The 16,963-nt window shown below is 42.4% G+C and overlaps 1 protein-coding gene and 1 long non-coding RNA gene across 4 annotated transcripts in view; one reads left to right on the top strand and one right to left on the bottom strand.

Annotated features, from left to right (window-relative positions):
* The first annotated feature begins 57 nt into the window (after positions 1 to 57).
* LOC310710371 lies at positions 58 to 11,424 on the top strand. 2 transcript variants are annotated; one of them, XR_014527992.1, is made up of 4 exons: positions 58 to 166; positions 2,514 to 2,606; positions 4,266 to 4,488; positions 10,370 to 11,424. It is a non-coding gene; the product is annotated as an uncharacterized lncRNA (long non-coding RNA). The 2 variants fall into 2 exon arrangements; XR_014527993.1 differs by having other exon boundaries at positions 4,266 to 4,469.
* A 1,138-nt stretch (positions 11,425 to 12,562) lies between these two features.
* Positions 12,563 to 16,963, bottom strand: part of GPR176 (G protein-coupled receptor 176) — a 33,639-nt gene continuing 29,238 nt past the window's right edge. For both annotated transcript variants that reach the window (XM_083508611.1, XM_083508610.1), the window contains exons 2-3: positions 16,379 to 16,631; positions 12,563 to 14,224 (exon numbers count right to left, since the gene is read on the bottom strand). In XM_083508611.1, the coding sequence (XP_083364737.1) occupies positions 13,114 to 14,224; positions 16,379 to 16,623 (1,356 nt within the window). In that variant the 5' untranslated portion in view covers positions 16,624 to 16,631 and the 3' untranslated portion in view covers positions 12,563 to 13,113. The remainder of the gene's footprint in view (positions 14,225 to 16,378; positions 16,632 to 16,963) is intronic.

The raw sequence follows: 16,963 nt of genomic DNA on the forward strand, positions 1-16,963 counted from the left end.
TCTCGGAGTGCTGCTGAGCATGCGTACCTGGGAAATGCCCGTTGAAGCCCTTTAGCGACGTTCTAAAACCGTTAGAAGAACGCGTGGCTGCGGAGCCTGGAGATGCGCCTGATCTTACATATTATGAACTAACCTGGATGTCCTCGATTCTGGCTCCTGCACTCAGGCGCGCCCGTATAGCTCACAGGTGCTGCCGAAGCATGTTTTAGCAGCCCTTACCTTTAAGTTTGAGGATAATCTTCAGCCAGGAGCAGGGTACCTAGCTATTTGCCGAAAACTGCTGCTTCCGTTTAAGACTGCAATCCAATGCACACCAAGCAGTTTCTTTTGTTTACTTTATTCTTGCAGGTGCAATAGGTAGTTCGTGTGGTGTATGCTTGAAATGCTGCAGTATTTGGCAGTAGATACCATTGAGCTCAGCGAGGGTTACTCTTGAGTAGAAAGATCCAGGGCTGCATTGTATCGGACAGTTTTAATTTCCTTACACGTGCGCGCCGTTATTGCTGAGAACAAGACGGGTTCTCTCTCTCCAATGAACCCCCACAACAACCCTGTGGTGTAAATTAAGCTGAGAGATAGTGATTGGCCCAAGATCACCCCCCAAGGAGCTTCATGGCTGAAGTGGGCATTTGACCCCTGGTCTCCCAGGTCCTAGTCCAACATTCTAACCATTACACCACACTGCGGTTGAGGTGGGGAGAGAGAAAAGATTCAGAGGTTGAAATCCACTAGTCTCTCATTCCATGCTGCCGTTACTGTATATTTGTGAGACTAGATCTGGTTCAATAAAGAAATTAAAGAAGAAACAACCCCGTGTTAAAACATGCATTTATGACTATGATGCACGTCAGGGTGATACTGTAATTGCTCTTTGATAAAAATATATATAATATTTCATCCAGAAGATGGCGTCGTCTGACTTTCAGTATATTGCCCATTAAGCTAAAAGGGTCTGAGCAGGCATGCTTCCTGTTTAGGATGTACTAACATGTTTATAGGCTGGGAATTCTAGACTGGTATTCCTCTGGCAAGCATCCCCACCCCTACTAATAATTTAAACTGTGATTCCCCCTTGAATCTGCCACTTCATTGACAGAGCTGCTGGCAAGCGAAACTGACTACATCATGGAGCCAAAATCAGCATTGAGTTATTGGGGTGGGGATGTCTGACTGCCTGCAGCCACTGTAGGTGAGGGATCTCTAAACATGAACCAGTGTCTTCAGCCTCGGGATGAAAGCTGGGGGGAGGTTTGATTATTCTCAGCCAAGCTGCTTATCAACAGAACACTGCCCTACCCTTGACATCGCTGCTCTCCCATGAGCATTGGCAAGCAAGGTATAGCCCCAAGGTGAAGACCCTTCCCAACACTAAATAAGGATTTATTATTACATTTATATCACACCTTTCCACCAAGCAGCTCAAGATGATGCACATGGTTTTCCTGCTCCTCATTTTATCATAACAACAACCCTGTCAGGTAGGTTAGAGGTGGTGATTTACCCAAGGTCACCCAGTGTATTTCATGGTTAAGTGGAAATTTGAAGCCTGGTCTTCCGAGTCCTAGTCTGACTCTAACCACTACACCACGTTGTTCTGATATATCACTGAAGCCACTTGAGCTGTCACTCTGAGCTGCAAGTATCACCAGCCTGCTGGGAGAGAACCCAAAGAGCAGCATTGATTTTGGCTAGATAGCACCACTCTCAGCCTTCCTTCCCAGCACTATCCTTCACATGGCATACTCTTAAATATTTCAGGAGGAACAGCCTGGAGGGTAAGAAGCTGTTCTTTGCAAGCCGCAGAGCACCATGTGAGGCTCCATTTCTAACCACCTGCTTGTGAGGTCAAAAGCTTTGTCTTGGCGCGCATTGTTGCATGCCTTGTGGGTCATCTTACTGACCTGTATGAAATGGGAGGGTGGTCCAGAGACCTCTGCAGCTTCTTTCTTTCCACTGTAGCAGGCTGTGAGGTTGGACCACTTCCTGTTGCTCTGCAAGACAGTATTAGGAGTTTAGCCTCAGGGCTAAAAAGGTAGCCCAAGAGCAGTACGTGCTGGGCTAAAGTCAGTTCTGCTATCCATCTTTATCTCTCGGCTGGCCGACATCTCCTTGTGTGGGGGCTGCAGAAAAGTTAGATCAGATGGGACCAAAGGAAGCTTCTGGGCTGCCAATGGACCATTCCATCATTTTCAGGACATTTGTCAATCTGGTTCCATATTAAACACAATCCTTTTTTTATGATCTGCTCCTGCTCCTCAAATTCTTCTTTCTCACAGCAGCTTAAACTTGCTTTTCCATAATATTTTCCTCCTTTCTGCTCTCCTCATTTGGGTAAGACTTCCACTTATTTAAAGGAAGCCTTCTAGTCTTTTATAGCTTCCTTGATTCTGCTGCTTAACCATCCTGCATTCTCTTGGTATGTTTCATAATTTTAGGTGAACTTCTATTATTGTGGTTTTAAGTAACCCCCCCCCCAATGTGTTTGATCCTTCTAGCCTTTCCTTTTACTTTAGGAATGGGGAAGCTTTTTGTCCTCTTTGATCTTTCGCTCCCACCACCCTGCAAGCCAACCCTCTGTCATCATGATGATGTCAGGTGACTGATAGGTGGGTAGTCCCATCCAGCTCTCAGAAATGACCCATGGGGGGTGGGGTGGGGAGAGGTCTCTTTTGCCACCGTGTTTCCTGCAGGGAACATGCTGAGTAGCACCGAGCAGGATTGAACTCTCTGCTCACCAGCTGATAAATGGAGGGTCCAGTTCTGCTCTCTGCAGGGGTCTGCTTTGCCAGCACATTTCCCCCCAGTGATGTTAGCTAATTGATGGGTAGGCATGGTTTGTGAGAAGTGGCCTTGAAGGACAATTGGACCTCAAGACAGACCAAGACTCACCCATAGGCCGGAGGTTCCCCACCCTTGATTTAACTAATGCCCCATTTTCTCTCTTTTGAAATGAAATGTAACCATGCTGGACTTTCTGGGCAACTTTACACTTACATGCATTTTTGTTCCCAGTCAGTTTTATTGAATTTGAGAACATCAGTTCCTATAGGCACACCATGCAAGCTCCTATTACTTGGCTCCCACACACTGTTGGGGATCGCCGTACTGCAATCTGTGTAAGTGGAGCTACTTGTAGTTTCCTAACAAGCTGACATGAAAACCTCTGAGAGCTCTCTGCAACTCATGAGCACATTTATTATTTTTTATTGCTGCTTGTTCCACACAGAGACAGGCAAGAATTGCCACCAGCCAGAGTGCTGTTCTAATAGTTGATGAAATGGGTTTAATAAGGCTCTCTTATATCAGAACAGACCTGCTGGGCTCATCAGTCTCTGGGGATTCTCGACAAGGAGCAAGTGTCTGCCTGCAAAGGTAATCATGCAACCTAGAAGCAAAGATGATCTTGCATATCTGCCAGTGCTCATGCAGAATCCTATACAGCTGGATAGTGATGCAAACCAAAATATGATGTAAACTTTCTGGACTTGTTGCAGCTTATCTCTCTCCTGCTGGCTCTGTAGTCTGTTCTGGTAAAGCAAGCTAAATTAAAGAGCCCTGCTGGCGTCACAGAGCATGAACTTTTGATGTTGGCTGGCAATACTGTTTTTATACAAAATCAAGCCTGTTTCTGCTTTAACTCAAGACATTTTTGAGCTAGAACACTTTGAAGCCATTTCAAAATATGAGGCCAATTAGAGTAAATTGGAAATAATTAATGCTAATCTTCTGCTGATATTAAAAACCAGCTGCAATCCACTCTGCTGTTCTTATGTTCTTTCCTTGGAAACAATTAGACACCAGTTATTCGCCTCTGTTCTATATAGTTGTGAGGGGCACTCAATTCTCACCTCAGGAGAGTGTGCTCATATCGCTTTATTCCTATGAATATCTTGGCAAGACTTGTATTGTTGTTTCCGGCTCCACTATATATAGGTAAAGGTAAAGGGACCCTTGACCATGAGGTCCAGTCGTGACCGACTCTGGGGTTGCGGTGCTCATCTCGCTTTATTAGCCGAGGGAGCCGGCGTAGAGGGTCATGAGGCCAGCAGGACTAAGCCGCTTCTGGTGAACCAGAGCAGCGCACGGAAACGCTGTTTACCTTCCCACCGGAGCAGTACCTATTTATCTACTTGCACTTTGAGGTGCTTTTGAACTGCTAGGTTGGCAGGAGCTGGGACCAAGCAACGGGAGCTCACCCTGTCACAGGGATTCGAACCGCCGACCTTCTGATCGGCAAGTCCTAGGCTCCGTGGTTTAACCCACAGGTGCAGCTTATATTCGCAACCTTAAGGTATGCAGCAAGGAGCGCAGGGCAAACAGCGCCAAGAGCGTAGTGAAGCGGTGCCCGCCCCACGCACAGTCCCGTCCTCTCACCCAAGGCTGGGAAGGGAGTACAAGGAAGGGGAAAGGCCGCTGGCAACGCAGCACGCCCCCCCCCCCCCAGTATGCAGCCAGGAGTAGCAAGGAAAGTGAGTAGCTTATATTCGGGTATTTTTTCTTTTTTTCCTCCCCTCCCCCCCCCCCCAATTTTAAAGGTGCGGCTTATATTCAAGTGTGGCTTATATTCGGGCCAATTTGGTAGTTTATTCCAAGTTAATTCACCTGGTTTAGCCTTATCAACATTTAGCTTTAAAAGGAACAACCTGTTAAGACCAGTTTTTCTGCCCTTAATTTTAAGCATGTTATGGGTTGTATCCAATTGCACCCTTAGCTTATATGCTGCCCTTTGTAATGTAAAATACTACACTGAATCCAGCTCCTGAAGCTTTAAGTTGCTATTTGAGGGAGGATGTTTCCCTCATAATCCTGGGCTTCGAAAATGAATCTAGAAGAAGTGTTTGATAAATATGACTGGAAAGTAAATTAATAGGAAGCAGAAGGAAATTAATGTTTTTGACATTTTGCCACAATGTCTGCTGTAAGGCAGATGCGGTCCACATTGCATTGATACTACCTATAATTCCTCTCCATTAGTTGAATTTGGAGTTCAGTGGAAGAACCAAAGTGGGGTTAATGGGAGCAAGACTTCCAGAGGCACTTCCCTCTTTGTTGGGTTGCTGGTTGATTGATTTAAGCAAATCATTGTGAATTAGCCAGAAGATATGGTAAACTGACGCAGTAGCTACGAAAGAGGAATGGCAGATGAAATGGATGGGATATGTTGAATTGGCAAGCTTAACTAGTAAAATTAGAGAGCAAAATGAGACAGCTTTCAAGGAGGATTGGAAATTGTTTGTAGATTATTATTTTTTAAAATGTAAATATGTTAAAATGCAATCAGCTTTGAAGTATAGCAGTAAAAGGTATACTAAGAATAATGTGGCGGAAAGAATGTATAGAATAACTATAATATGCAGCAGCAATAGATAATATGAGGAAACCATGGAAGGGTGGGGAGAAGTCAAATACCAAATGTAAAGTGGAAAATGTTTTATTATTGGTATTATATACATATTCTTTGTTTCTTGTACCCAATAAACAAAGGGTGGAATCCAGCTATGTCCACCCACCAGAAAGATGGACGCCATTTGTGAAAGGGATAAGTCCTCCTCCCCACAGCCCCCACCATGCCTCCAAATTTGCTCTTGAGGATTGGAAGGATGCTGTGAAGCAGATTTGGAAGACGCATAGGGGCCACACGAGAAAGGAAGAGTGAAGTCCTGTCACGTGATGGAACCCCACTCAAGTGACATTGGATATTACACAAATAGCGTAGCACGCTATGTTGGAAAGGTTGTGATACGTTGGAATTGCTTTAATGCCCAGTGTGGTGTGCCCCATAATCTCCCCGAATGTCTAGAAATTTAACATCATTGTGGATTTATACTCTGCTGCCCAGTTTGAGAAAGATCCAATAAAGGCAGTGGTAAATTTAATTTATTCAGAGTCCGCTTTAACCTCTTATAAACAGCTCTTGGTTAATTTACAGTTGGTAGTAAACATTTCTTTTTGAAATAACTAGAAATTACCTCTTCCTTGAAGCAGTGGATGGAGAAACGGAGGGATATTACGATTCTGCAAAAAGCTGGTTGTCATGCACAAGCCACCAAAGCCCTAAACAACTCTTAATTCCTTCCTTGTTTCTTGGGTTTTTCACGTTTGCCAGCAGTGAATGCTAATGTATTCACTCCTGCTAAATCTAAATATACCTTCCACGGGAATTTAGCTTTTCATTTTGTCAGCTATGATTAATATGTTAGTTCTATCTATCAACAGATTGCTTTATTAATATGTATTATATACTTGGGTTTGTTTAATTGTCTGCTTGCTCTTTATGTTTCATTTTTTCTGAATTTTGTCAGTGGGCTGCCCACACCTCTCTACTATTATCACCGAAAGCTCTCCTCTGTGTCTCCTGCCGACCCCTGACACAGGAGGGAGACAGCCTTTTCCATCCTACCATCCAGCTTATGGAATGCCCTCCTTAGAGATGCTCACCTTGCACCAACCTTGATGTCGTTTCAGTGTCAGGCAAATACATTATTTATTTGCCCAGACATTTCACCAGGGAATAGAAATTAGCTTTATGTTAATATTCTGCTTTGCTGAATTATATAGGTTTGTTTTCTTTGCTTCCTGTAGTGTTTTATCTATTTACTGGCTTCTATTATCTTCCAGTATGTCGCCCTGAGAGGCTTTGTTGAAGGGAGGCATAGAAATGTTCTAAACAAGTAATGACTTTACCTGGCATTTTCAATTTCAAAATAATAAAATTTTAAAGACTTTATTTTAAGCTCACCCTGACAGACAAAGGGGGAGTAAAGTCTTGCCTCTGAAAGTCTTGCTCCTGTTAATACTGTGTGGGTTCTTCCACTGAACACAATTTTAACTAACACAAGAACAGCGTTTCAATATTAATGTGGTGTGTACGTCATTGCTTTGATATCTTGGGAATATTAATTTTCTTCTTCGTTTTTGTCTCTCTGTATTGCAGTGGCAAACAGTATAATAGGCTGGAAGCCTCATCTTTTGGCCCACATCGAGATGCTCAGTATAAAACTAATGACTGCATTAAGAATATTGTTATCTAGAGGCCCTGGATAAGAATATTAACTAGAGAACGGGGGGAAAACATTGCTGAAGAATTTATAGTGGAATGAGTACAAGCCCTTAATGGAATAGTTGGAGGAGAGGTGGGGGCTGAGGAAGCCTAATGGAAGGAAAAACAAAGAGAACAGAAAAACTATATATTGGAAGTGAATTCAAGAGGGCATGTAAATAGTCACGACTTGTTACGTGTGGAAAGTAATGGTTTGGTCCCACCCCCGCAGAAGATCAGATGGTAGCCCTAGGCAGGAGTTCTCCTCAGATTAGTATTGTATGAGGGAGAGAGCAGACACACACCTTCCATTGTGTTTCTGCTAGGAATAAATGAAGCTGTCCATTTTGGTTTCTCTGCTTCTAATTTTTCTAATCTTCAATTCAGTTCTCTACATTTCCACATCCATTTGTGAGATATGTAATAAACACACCTTGGCACAGCAAATTTCTCTAAAATAATGCGATTCTGTAGACTATTTTCACAAATATGAGCATTTTTATGGACACTTCCCCTCAGTCTGTGAGTTTTGGAACACATGATTTAGAATTGCAAAATTCTAAGGAGCTTCAAACGATGGCTGTGTTTTGGTTCTTCCACTGTTCTGGAAAGTGCTGGTTAGGTAGGGTCCATCTTTAAATGTGAACTAAACTAAATGGGAGAGCCATTCCTAGTTCTCCCGACCACCACAACAAAAAATTATGTTCCCATCGCTTGTGTCCTACCACTCACCACCCAGTGGAGGGTTAATTTATACAGGGCAAGCCTACTGTACACGATGGAAGCTCCCCATATGTGTCCGTTTCCTATAGCACAGAAAGCCTCTAGAAGTAGAGCAGTCACCTCACCTGCAGCGGTTGCTGACAATATGTCGGTCCTGCCCACCTGTCAAATTTGGCATGCCAGAGGTAGGGTGGTAAGAAAAGTTCCCCCACCTCTGTAATAAGATTTCTGCAGGCCCCCTTTCCACCCAGCTGCCTAGCTTCGAAGCCATAGAACTCCTCAAGGCAGAACTAGTAAACTAATTGCAGTCACAGTGGACATGACATCTCCGGACGCCTAGACTTGCTGTGATTCTGAGCAGCTCAAACATTGGCATTACTTTTGACAAAGAAGTTGACTTGATTCTAAGAAGAGGATAAAGGGAGTTCAGTATCAGTGAGGTCTGGTGATGCTTGCAGCTTGGGGGCTGTGAACATGGCAATCTGGTCAACTAGGGACCAAATATTGGCAATTATTTTCATTTAACTGTGCTAAGTATGCAATATTATTAGGACGCGGGTGGCGCTGTGGTCTAAACCACCGAGCCTCTTGGGCTTGCCAACAGGAAGGTAAGAAGTTCGAATCCCAATAACGGGGTGAGCTTCCGTTGCTCCTGCCAACCTAGCAGTTCGAAAGCACACCAGTGCAAGTAGATAAATAGGTACCACTGCGGTGTGAAGGTAAATGGCATTTCCATGCGCTCTGGCTTCCGTCATAGTGTTCCATTACACCAGAAGCGGTTTAGACATGCTGGCCACATGACCCAGAAAGCTGTCTGTGGACAAATGCTGGCTCACTCAGCCTGAAGCGAGATGAGCGCCACAACTCCATAGTCGCCTTTGACTGGACTTAATCATCCAGGGCAGGGGTCTGCAACCTTTAAGACAAAAAGAGCCACTTGGACCCGTTTCCGAAGGAAAAAAAACTGGGAGCCGCAAAATTCGTCATTATAAAAATAACTTTTTTGTCACTTTTTTATTATTTCTTTGTTTGACCCCTCAGAATTACTCCTCCTCATAGAAATAAATGTTAAATTAACAAGTTACCTTTGTGTGTGTGTGTGTTCTTCACTCCCCTTCAAAACAGTGACCACCGTACATGCCCCCTTTCAATGCAGTGACCAGTGTACATGCCCCTTACAATGTAGCGGGCAGGAAGGTGACGTTGGGACGGTGCGTGACTAACGCACGCACGCACCGCCCCCATGCGACGTCACAGCCAGTACAGCGCCTGCCACAGTGGGGAGTGTCGGGGCGCAAAATGCGCCTCCTCCCCTCGCTAGTATCCCCCCGGAGCCGCGGCAAAGGTGTAAAAGAGCCACATGCAGCTCCGGAGCCGTGGGTTGCCAACCCCTGATCCAGGGGTTTTACCTTTCCTGGAGGTAGAAAGAGATTACTTCATCAAGTCTAGAAACTATCTCTAGTGAAGGATATGAATTCAGAAGTAAGTTTTCTCTAGAATGTTGTCTTCACTTAGCAAAACCATAAAGACGGTTGGATTCTCAAACATTGAGACTGCAGATAGATCAATCTCAACTGAATGAGGCAGCCAGGTAGTTTGTAGCATCAGATGATGATGAAAGGAAAGATTTACAGGATTGAGTTCTTACACTTTATTCAGTCAGGGCAAATCTATTAAAACTCCTAAAAAAATGAAGATAAGGGAGGCAATGGTGAAATCAGTGGTCATATTCTGAAGTTGTATGCATTTTCTAGATAGAAAACTGCCTGGGGCAAAACAAAGAGGGAAAGAGCACTGTATTAATAAAGCATTTACATATTTTATTGCAAGTTTGTTATCAGTAACATGTAGAAAAAATTCTTAAGATCCCTTAGAATCTGTAGATCTATTTGAAACTTGAGGAAGAATATCTGTGTGCCGTAAGTAATGCTTATGTAATATTCCCCCCGCTCTTGCTTTAAGATTGTGCCGCTCAGATATGTTTTTTTCAAACGTGGCAAAGAGATGTTTGTTCTTGTGACAAACCTACCGGTCAAGGAAAACAAGCAGAATCTCGCCCAGTGGCTCAGCATGCACAAAATACTCTAGAGCAGAATGCAAGGGCTTGAAAAATGATGATCAGTGTTGTGCTTTTTGCAAACAGTGGCCACGTTTATGGAAAAGAAAGGGTCTATTTGCAAAGTAAACCATGGAACAGACACAGCGTGGAAGTGAAACAGCCTCCAGTTGTTTCATCTGCATAAGCATTTCAGCTTGCCAGACAACTCATATTAGTTTTCTGACTGAATTAGACGGTGCAGCATCTAATAACCAACGTTCATGATACTGTATACAGGAGACTGCCCTGGACACATAAGTTTCTTCTTGTTATGACAGGTTTTGATCTGTGAAGTGTTTAAGAAGTTTGATCACTGCATTAGTAAGGAATGGTTTACCTATCTATACTTAGATGTATACTGTACTTATTTTACAGAATAGTAGGGATTATTTTCCCCCCAGGTATGATGTGGGTGGGAGGAAGGAAGGAGACACCTTGGCATTTGTAATCTTGTATAATTCACTAACTGCTAATGGAGACCTTTCTCTTTAAATTTTTCACCAATTCAGGGTGACTTTTCTCACCTGTAGTGGAAATGCAGAATGGTAAAAAAAATGATCTTCTAAAGCAAGGGAGGCTAACCTGTGCCAATCTAAATGTTGCTGAACTACAACACCCATCTTCCTGCTCATTGGCAGCTGTAGCCATTGCAGATTTTATTTTGGATAGATTTAGCTTTGAATCCTTAAGCAGGTTTACCAAATTACATTAAAATTAAAATTGTATTCCTGTGGCTTTTTAGAAGTAGGTGTTATTATATACATACCCTAGCTAGAATTTTGTTTGCCACATTCTGGAAACTGAGCTAGTTAGATAGGCATGGGAAAAGTTTAGATTTTGTTACATTAAATATGATGTTAAGGTCCTAAGAGGAAAAATATGAAGAAACCCTAGGTAATTGGTACTCGGTGATATAGCACATTAAGGGAGAATTCGGATCTGAAAAAATTAGGTTTATATTATGCTGTAGAGTATTTATTGATAGAATTATGATTATATTACTTCATGTATAGTATGTATAGGGGAATATATATGTAGAAATAATATATTTTATAATCTAGTATTCTATATATCCGTATTTAGTATATATACTATATATAGCATGTTTTGTATTTTGAAAAACGAAATAAAAGAGGTCTTAATGTTTGAAGTTGGGGTTTTTTAAAAGAAAAAAGAAAAAAAAGAGGCAAATAAAAGAAAGTGGCCCAGTTTACTTCTGGTCACTTATAGCTTACCACACATAACAAAAGGTATATAGATACAGATGTGCATCCCCTGACACTTCCAAAGACAGCCAACAACTCCAACATGGCTGAACATCCAGATGTGTAGCCACATCAGCTACACACAGATAACACTGCTTTGGTGTGCAGATCTATTTTGCTGGATCAGGAAAATTGCTCTTGGAATTCAAAGGAGATAGAATCATGGAATCGTAGAATTGTAGAGTTGAAAGGGACCGCAAGGGTCATCTGTCTCAACCCCCCAGGAATCTTACCTAAACAAGAACTTACCCTACCAGTTCAGCTATTTATAGCATGCTATGCTTTTATACTCATGGAATCCAACATTTTTTTGTCCTCACAATGGCATGTAAGTTCATAGCCACAAAACTGTTGAAAAATGCACATCTGAGATGAAAATTCTTCTCGTTCTTTCTGCGGGTTCTGCTCAAATATGTAAATATGCTGGTCTTATAAACCTTTGGGTGTGTGCAGTTAATGAGTTGCATCCAATGTTTGTCATATTCAGAGTAAACCACTAAAATTAATGAGTGTGACTGAGGTCAATTCATTGTAATGCATCAACTCTGAGGAAAAACTTCATTGGATACAACCCGATACCTTTCCCTACAGATATTGCAATTTTGCAGATATGATTCCAATGGTGCAAATAATTATCCAAGGTCTTCTGCTTTGTATTTGCATATTCTATTTGCATACCTGATTGGTTGAGAGCAAAACACAGATTGTTAATGAAATCCACTTTGCATTTTCCTTTCCCTACCCAATGAAGGTGGGTGAAATTTCAGATCAATCAAACAAGGAGAATCACATGCAAAGAATCAGTCTGTGCAAATAGTTAGAATTCAAAATGCATCCATTACTTAGCAGATAACTGAACAGCCACATGGCGTGAGTCTCGTAAGCCCAACCAAAGAAGCATTTTCCAGATGGAATCCATGGAGGACCTGCAAGTGTGTTACAGTTGAGAAGTTAAACTTGCACCATAGAGCCTGTTATAAATGCACTACATGCCAGACAAACAGCAACCGTGTGTGCCAGTTACCTATGTGTCAGTTCACCAAAGTGACCATGCTACATTGTGGAGGCACAGAAAATACTCTGTACAAAAAAATCACAGGAATCTTTATAACACAGTGATAAATTTAAATTAAGGGTCACATTGGCCAATACTTCATGAAGAAGAAGAAAAACTCTCAACATTTGCTGTGCCATTTTCCATGTGGTTGAAAGTGCTTAGTATATTTTACCTCTGTTAATGTGTTGCTTCTCCCCAATCTTTTTTTTTTTGCTGAAAACCTGCAATACTCAGCCCACTAAATGTCAGCCCCTAAATGGAAGTGTTTCATAGATAGTATCCAAGATTGTATTTAGCCCACAATTCTCTGAACAGCATGAAACAGCTTAAAATACTTTTAAGATAAATGTACAAAAAAAAAAAAAAAGGAGGAAGAAAAATCTCATTAAATTGTAAAATATAATTGAAATGTCAGGTCCTTGTTTATTCCTGGCCACTTGAAGCCATGCCAATTGTGCAGGCCATGGAATGCTCCTAAAAGATGCTCAGTGCTTCTGTGAAAGAGCAGAAAGAGATATGGACCTCCAGGGAAGGGAGCTTCATATTTATTATGCTCCCTTCCCCCGAGTTCCATAATCACAGAACAGTGACCCCAATGTCTCTGTGTGTACATTATAAAGACTTGTTGCATTTGGCCAGTCCCGGAGATCACAACAAGGTATAATGTGGAAAGCAGTCTTTGGGGCAGAAAGCGTCCAAAAACGCCTATTTGGAAGTTAAACAAGTCTATATAAATTAATATAAAGAAACAGGTAGGCCGAGATATTTGTATTGAAACCCATTCCTAAGGAACACTTGCTTTCGCTTTGCTTTTACATAAATTGGCACAAAAAATAAGCCTTTATTAAATTTCAACCTAACAAAGATCCATAGGATCACATGTATGCAAGAAGGCAGTCCCGCCTCTCATCACAGAGCACTCCTGCTTTGACTAGGAATCCACCTTGGGGAAGATGCTGACTTTATTGTTCCTGCTAATTTTTCTTTCTGCTTTACCCTTGGGCTGTTTGGTCTGGATTAACTCCTCGGGCGTATTCCCCAAAGGAGGCAGGAGTCGTTTCTTACTGTTCCGATTTTCTGACATCCACTGTGGAGGCAACTCAAAGGGTCCAAAGCCCAGCTGCATGGAATACTTCTCACTGGCCAATTCAGCTTCTGTTGGCATCGCTGGAGCCACTTGCGCGGCCGAGTCTGCAATGGCATGAGGCATAGGCCTCTGAACTAAAGTCTGCTCCACGTCTAAGCTGGTTGTGGGGATCTCCTTCTGTTGGTAGCCACTGGAGCCAATGGATTTGGTTTCGTTCTCTTCTTCATCCTCTGTGGGCTTGAAAATCTGCTGCTGCCCAATGTGAAACATCTCCAGAAGCTGGCTACCAGAACGAACGTGAGGCTCCAGGCTGATGTCCCCAGCACCTCCGGAGCTGACTGTGTTCCTCCGACTATACCTTCGGTGTAACTGCATCATTGTCCCTACCAAACATTTCCGTACGGACTTGTTAACAGTCAGGAAGAGCAGAGGGTTGGCTAGCAGTGATATCTTGGGCAGCCAGATGGCAGTGAGAAGCAAGTACACAGAAGCATCAGAAGCATTGAGCACAGTGCGGTAAATCACCAAAGCCATATAGGGGATACTGCAGAAAATGAAAACCATAACCATGGAGAGCAGCATGGCATGAAGTTCAGATTCTCTCTGAGAGGCGTAAGGGATAGAGATAGTGTTTTGAGGGGTTCTTAAGGCAGCTATGATGACTTTTTTCTTCTGACTGGCACTCAGTGCCCTGCGGATGAGGATCATAAAGAGAAAGACCACAGCCACCGGCACAATCACAGTGGTAATGTTGTAAATAATGACGTATGCTAAGCGGCCAATGGAGTAACTCCAAGGCTCAGTACAAGTGGACATAGCATAAATATCCAGTACATTGGTCACAGCAAATACAGGAATGCTGGCTATCACTGCATGAGCCCAGATGTAGATCACCAGGTCTCGAGATTTGGCATCCGATATCTTCCTTTCTAGTGGATACAAAACTGAGTAGTACCTACAAAAAAAGAAGGAAAGGGGACTGTAAGAGATGAACAAATGCATGTAAAGAGTAAAGTTGCAACTCTTCCTACCTCCCCTCTATCCCTGGGTAGATTGACTAAATCACTGATTTGGTCTTGACTAGCCCTGTATTTTAAATTGCTTCTTCCCTTGATATAAAAGTACCGTAGATTCTGGCATATTAGGTGACTGGGCGTATAAGACGACTTATACACCCAGTCTTATACGCAGCAGCTTCGCTGGGCAGTGGCAGTGGGCAGCGGGCTCCGTTCCGCGCTGGGAGGAAGCCGCCCAGCGAAGCCGGCTTAGCATCGCTGGGCAGCTTCGCCGGGCAGCTTCCCCCTGGCGCGAAGCCCACCACCTACTGCCGCTGCCCAAGGAACCCATACCCGGCGTATAAGACGACTGACTTTTTAGAGGATTTTCTGGGGTTAAAAAGTCGTCTTATACGCCGGAATTTACGGTATCATTTATCACCAGATCTTCAACAGCACAGTCTTACACATGTCTATACAGAAGTTAATTAGTCTCTTTCTTTCTTTCTTTCTTTCTTTCTTTCTTTCTTTCTTTCTTTATTTATTTATTTCTTAACCTACAGAAATCAATTGCCCTGCCCATTATTTTGATAAAAATATGTCATCAATGGAAAAGGCCAAATTAGATGTGGTACAACTTCTGTCTTCCATGAAAGAATATCTAATCCAAGTAGTATCAAATCTTTTTCCTAAAGCATACTATGTTTTTTTAAGGTTCTGTATTCAACGACAGCACCATTTGTAAAAAAATATAAAGCTAATAGGTAGAATTCAGCCTTGCAGTATGATGAATGTTCCATCGGTGCAAGCACTTTAGCTTGCCAGATAGAACGATCCCCCTCTCCCCTGACCTGTGTACTTTTCTGGGAGGGCGGGTTAACCCCATTTAACCAGCGGAGGTTCTTTATATATATTTTTCTTTTCATAGCAATAAAATCCCAGATCCTCCACTGAATTGCCACTAGATTTCTTCCTTTACTACAAAATATCACACTCCATAGGAATAAGAAGAGGAAGAAGAGGAGTTTGGATTTGATATCCCACCTTTCACTCCCCTTCAGGAGTCTCAAAGCGGCTAACATTCTCCTTTCCCTTCCTCCCCCACAACAAACACTCTGTGAGGTGAGTGGGGCTGAGAGACTTCAGAGAAGTGTGACTGGCCCAAGGTCACCCAGCAGCTGCATGTGGAGGAGCAGAGACGCAAACCCGGTTCCCCAGATTACGAGACTACCACTCTTAACCACTACACCACACTGCCTCTCCAATTAACCTACCCAATATTAATCTGATCTAATTTATAGTAAGATCTGTTACTCTTATTAGCATGTTAGATGTAAGTAAAGTCTTCCCTCTCCTCAGATCCTAAGTGAGTTTCTTTTCTATCATAAAACTATAATTTAAAAGTCAGCGGGACACTGTTGATACAAAGGATGAGCCAGTCAGTGGTCAGCAAAGTTTTTCATTCCAAAGACTTGCTCTTAAACCATGAACAGCAAGGGGAAAATAGGGCAAATCATCTTTGCAGATTAACTTGTTTATAGAATTATTTCCAGAGAAATGAAATGATTCTGGAGAAAATGACATAACTAGTATCGATCGTGTGCAGATTACCACAGAAAGACTGTTGAACTTAAAAGTAGAAATCTACCAAATGGAACTTCTGCCTAGTAACTAGAATAACATTTAAAATTGTGGCAGGGATTTCAAGTAATAGAGAGAGTCAGAATATGCCATACCTCCCAAAAAGACCTCAAAATGTGTAATCAGCTCCCCTGGCAGGAAGAACACACAAATAAATTTATACATTGGCAATAAGGATACTTGAGAATTGAACTTTTTGGCCTTAAAATCAAAGAGCTATTTAGGTTAAGTTGTCCAGACCTTAAAAATCCCACCAATGTATGTTATTTCTTTCAGAATAACTCAGTTCACTGGTTGGTTGCAAAGTGAAAATGTTGCTCTGAGCGACTTGACCAAAGAGAAAAAAATAAACATGTTTAGCGCTGAAGGCAGAGGGCAGTTGAACCATTTCAGCAACCCACAATTAAGCAACAAGCAATGTAGAACCTATATCTGTTGCAAGGGTCAGTTTACGAGTAACTTCACAGTCTTACCTATCCAGAGCAATGGCAGGAAAGCTGAGGATGGTCACTGAGCAGAAGACTTTGTGCAAGAACTTTATGATCTTACAGAAGACCATGGTGTAGATCCACCAGCAGCAGTGTGGACTGGCACCGAGGACTATGTCAAAAGGCACACAGACTAGGCTGGCACAGATCCCAGAGCAGGCCATGTTCTTAATAAACCGGTTGGTTACCGACTTAAAAACTGACATCCTGCACGTTGACCACAAGACCATGAAGTTTCCTGGACAAAGGGAAACAAAATTAAACCATGAAAGATTCTCTCTCACGTAATAGGCACACACATATAAACACACACATTTATATATTAAAATATTTGAATAAGATTTGAGCATACAATTTATTCACTTATGCAGGCTCTTTCTTAAACGGTCATTGTTTCTAGCTTCCTTACCATTTTTTAATTTTAAATGTAGTTTTAATTGTTCTTAACCACCTTGAGTGGTGCAAAAGCACTAACTAGAAGGGCAGCCTTTAATTTTTTTTGACATAGGTAAATAGATAAATTCAGGTGCTCTGTAATCATCTTCCCACAGTTTCCATTTGCAATGTGGA

The sequence above is a fragment of the Podarcis liolepis genome (assembly GCF_965112155.1).
Source record: "Podarcis liolepis genome assembly, chromosome: 1".
Classification (NCBI taxonomy): domain Eukaryota; kingdom Metazoa; phylum Chordata; class Lepidosauria; order Squamata; family Lacertidae; genus Podarcis; species Podarcis liolepis.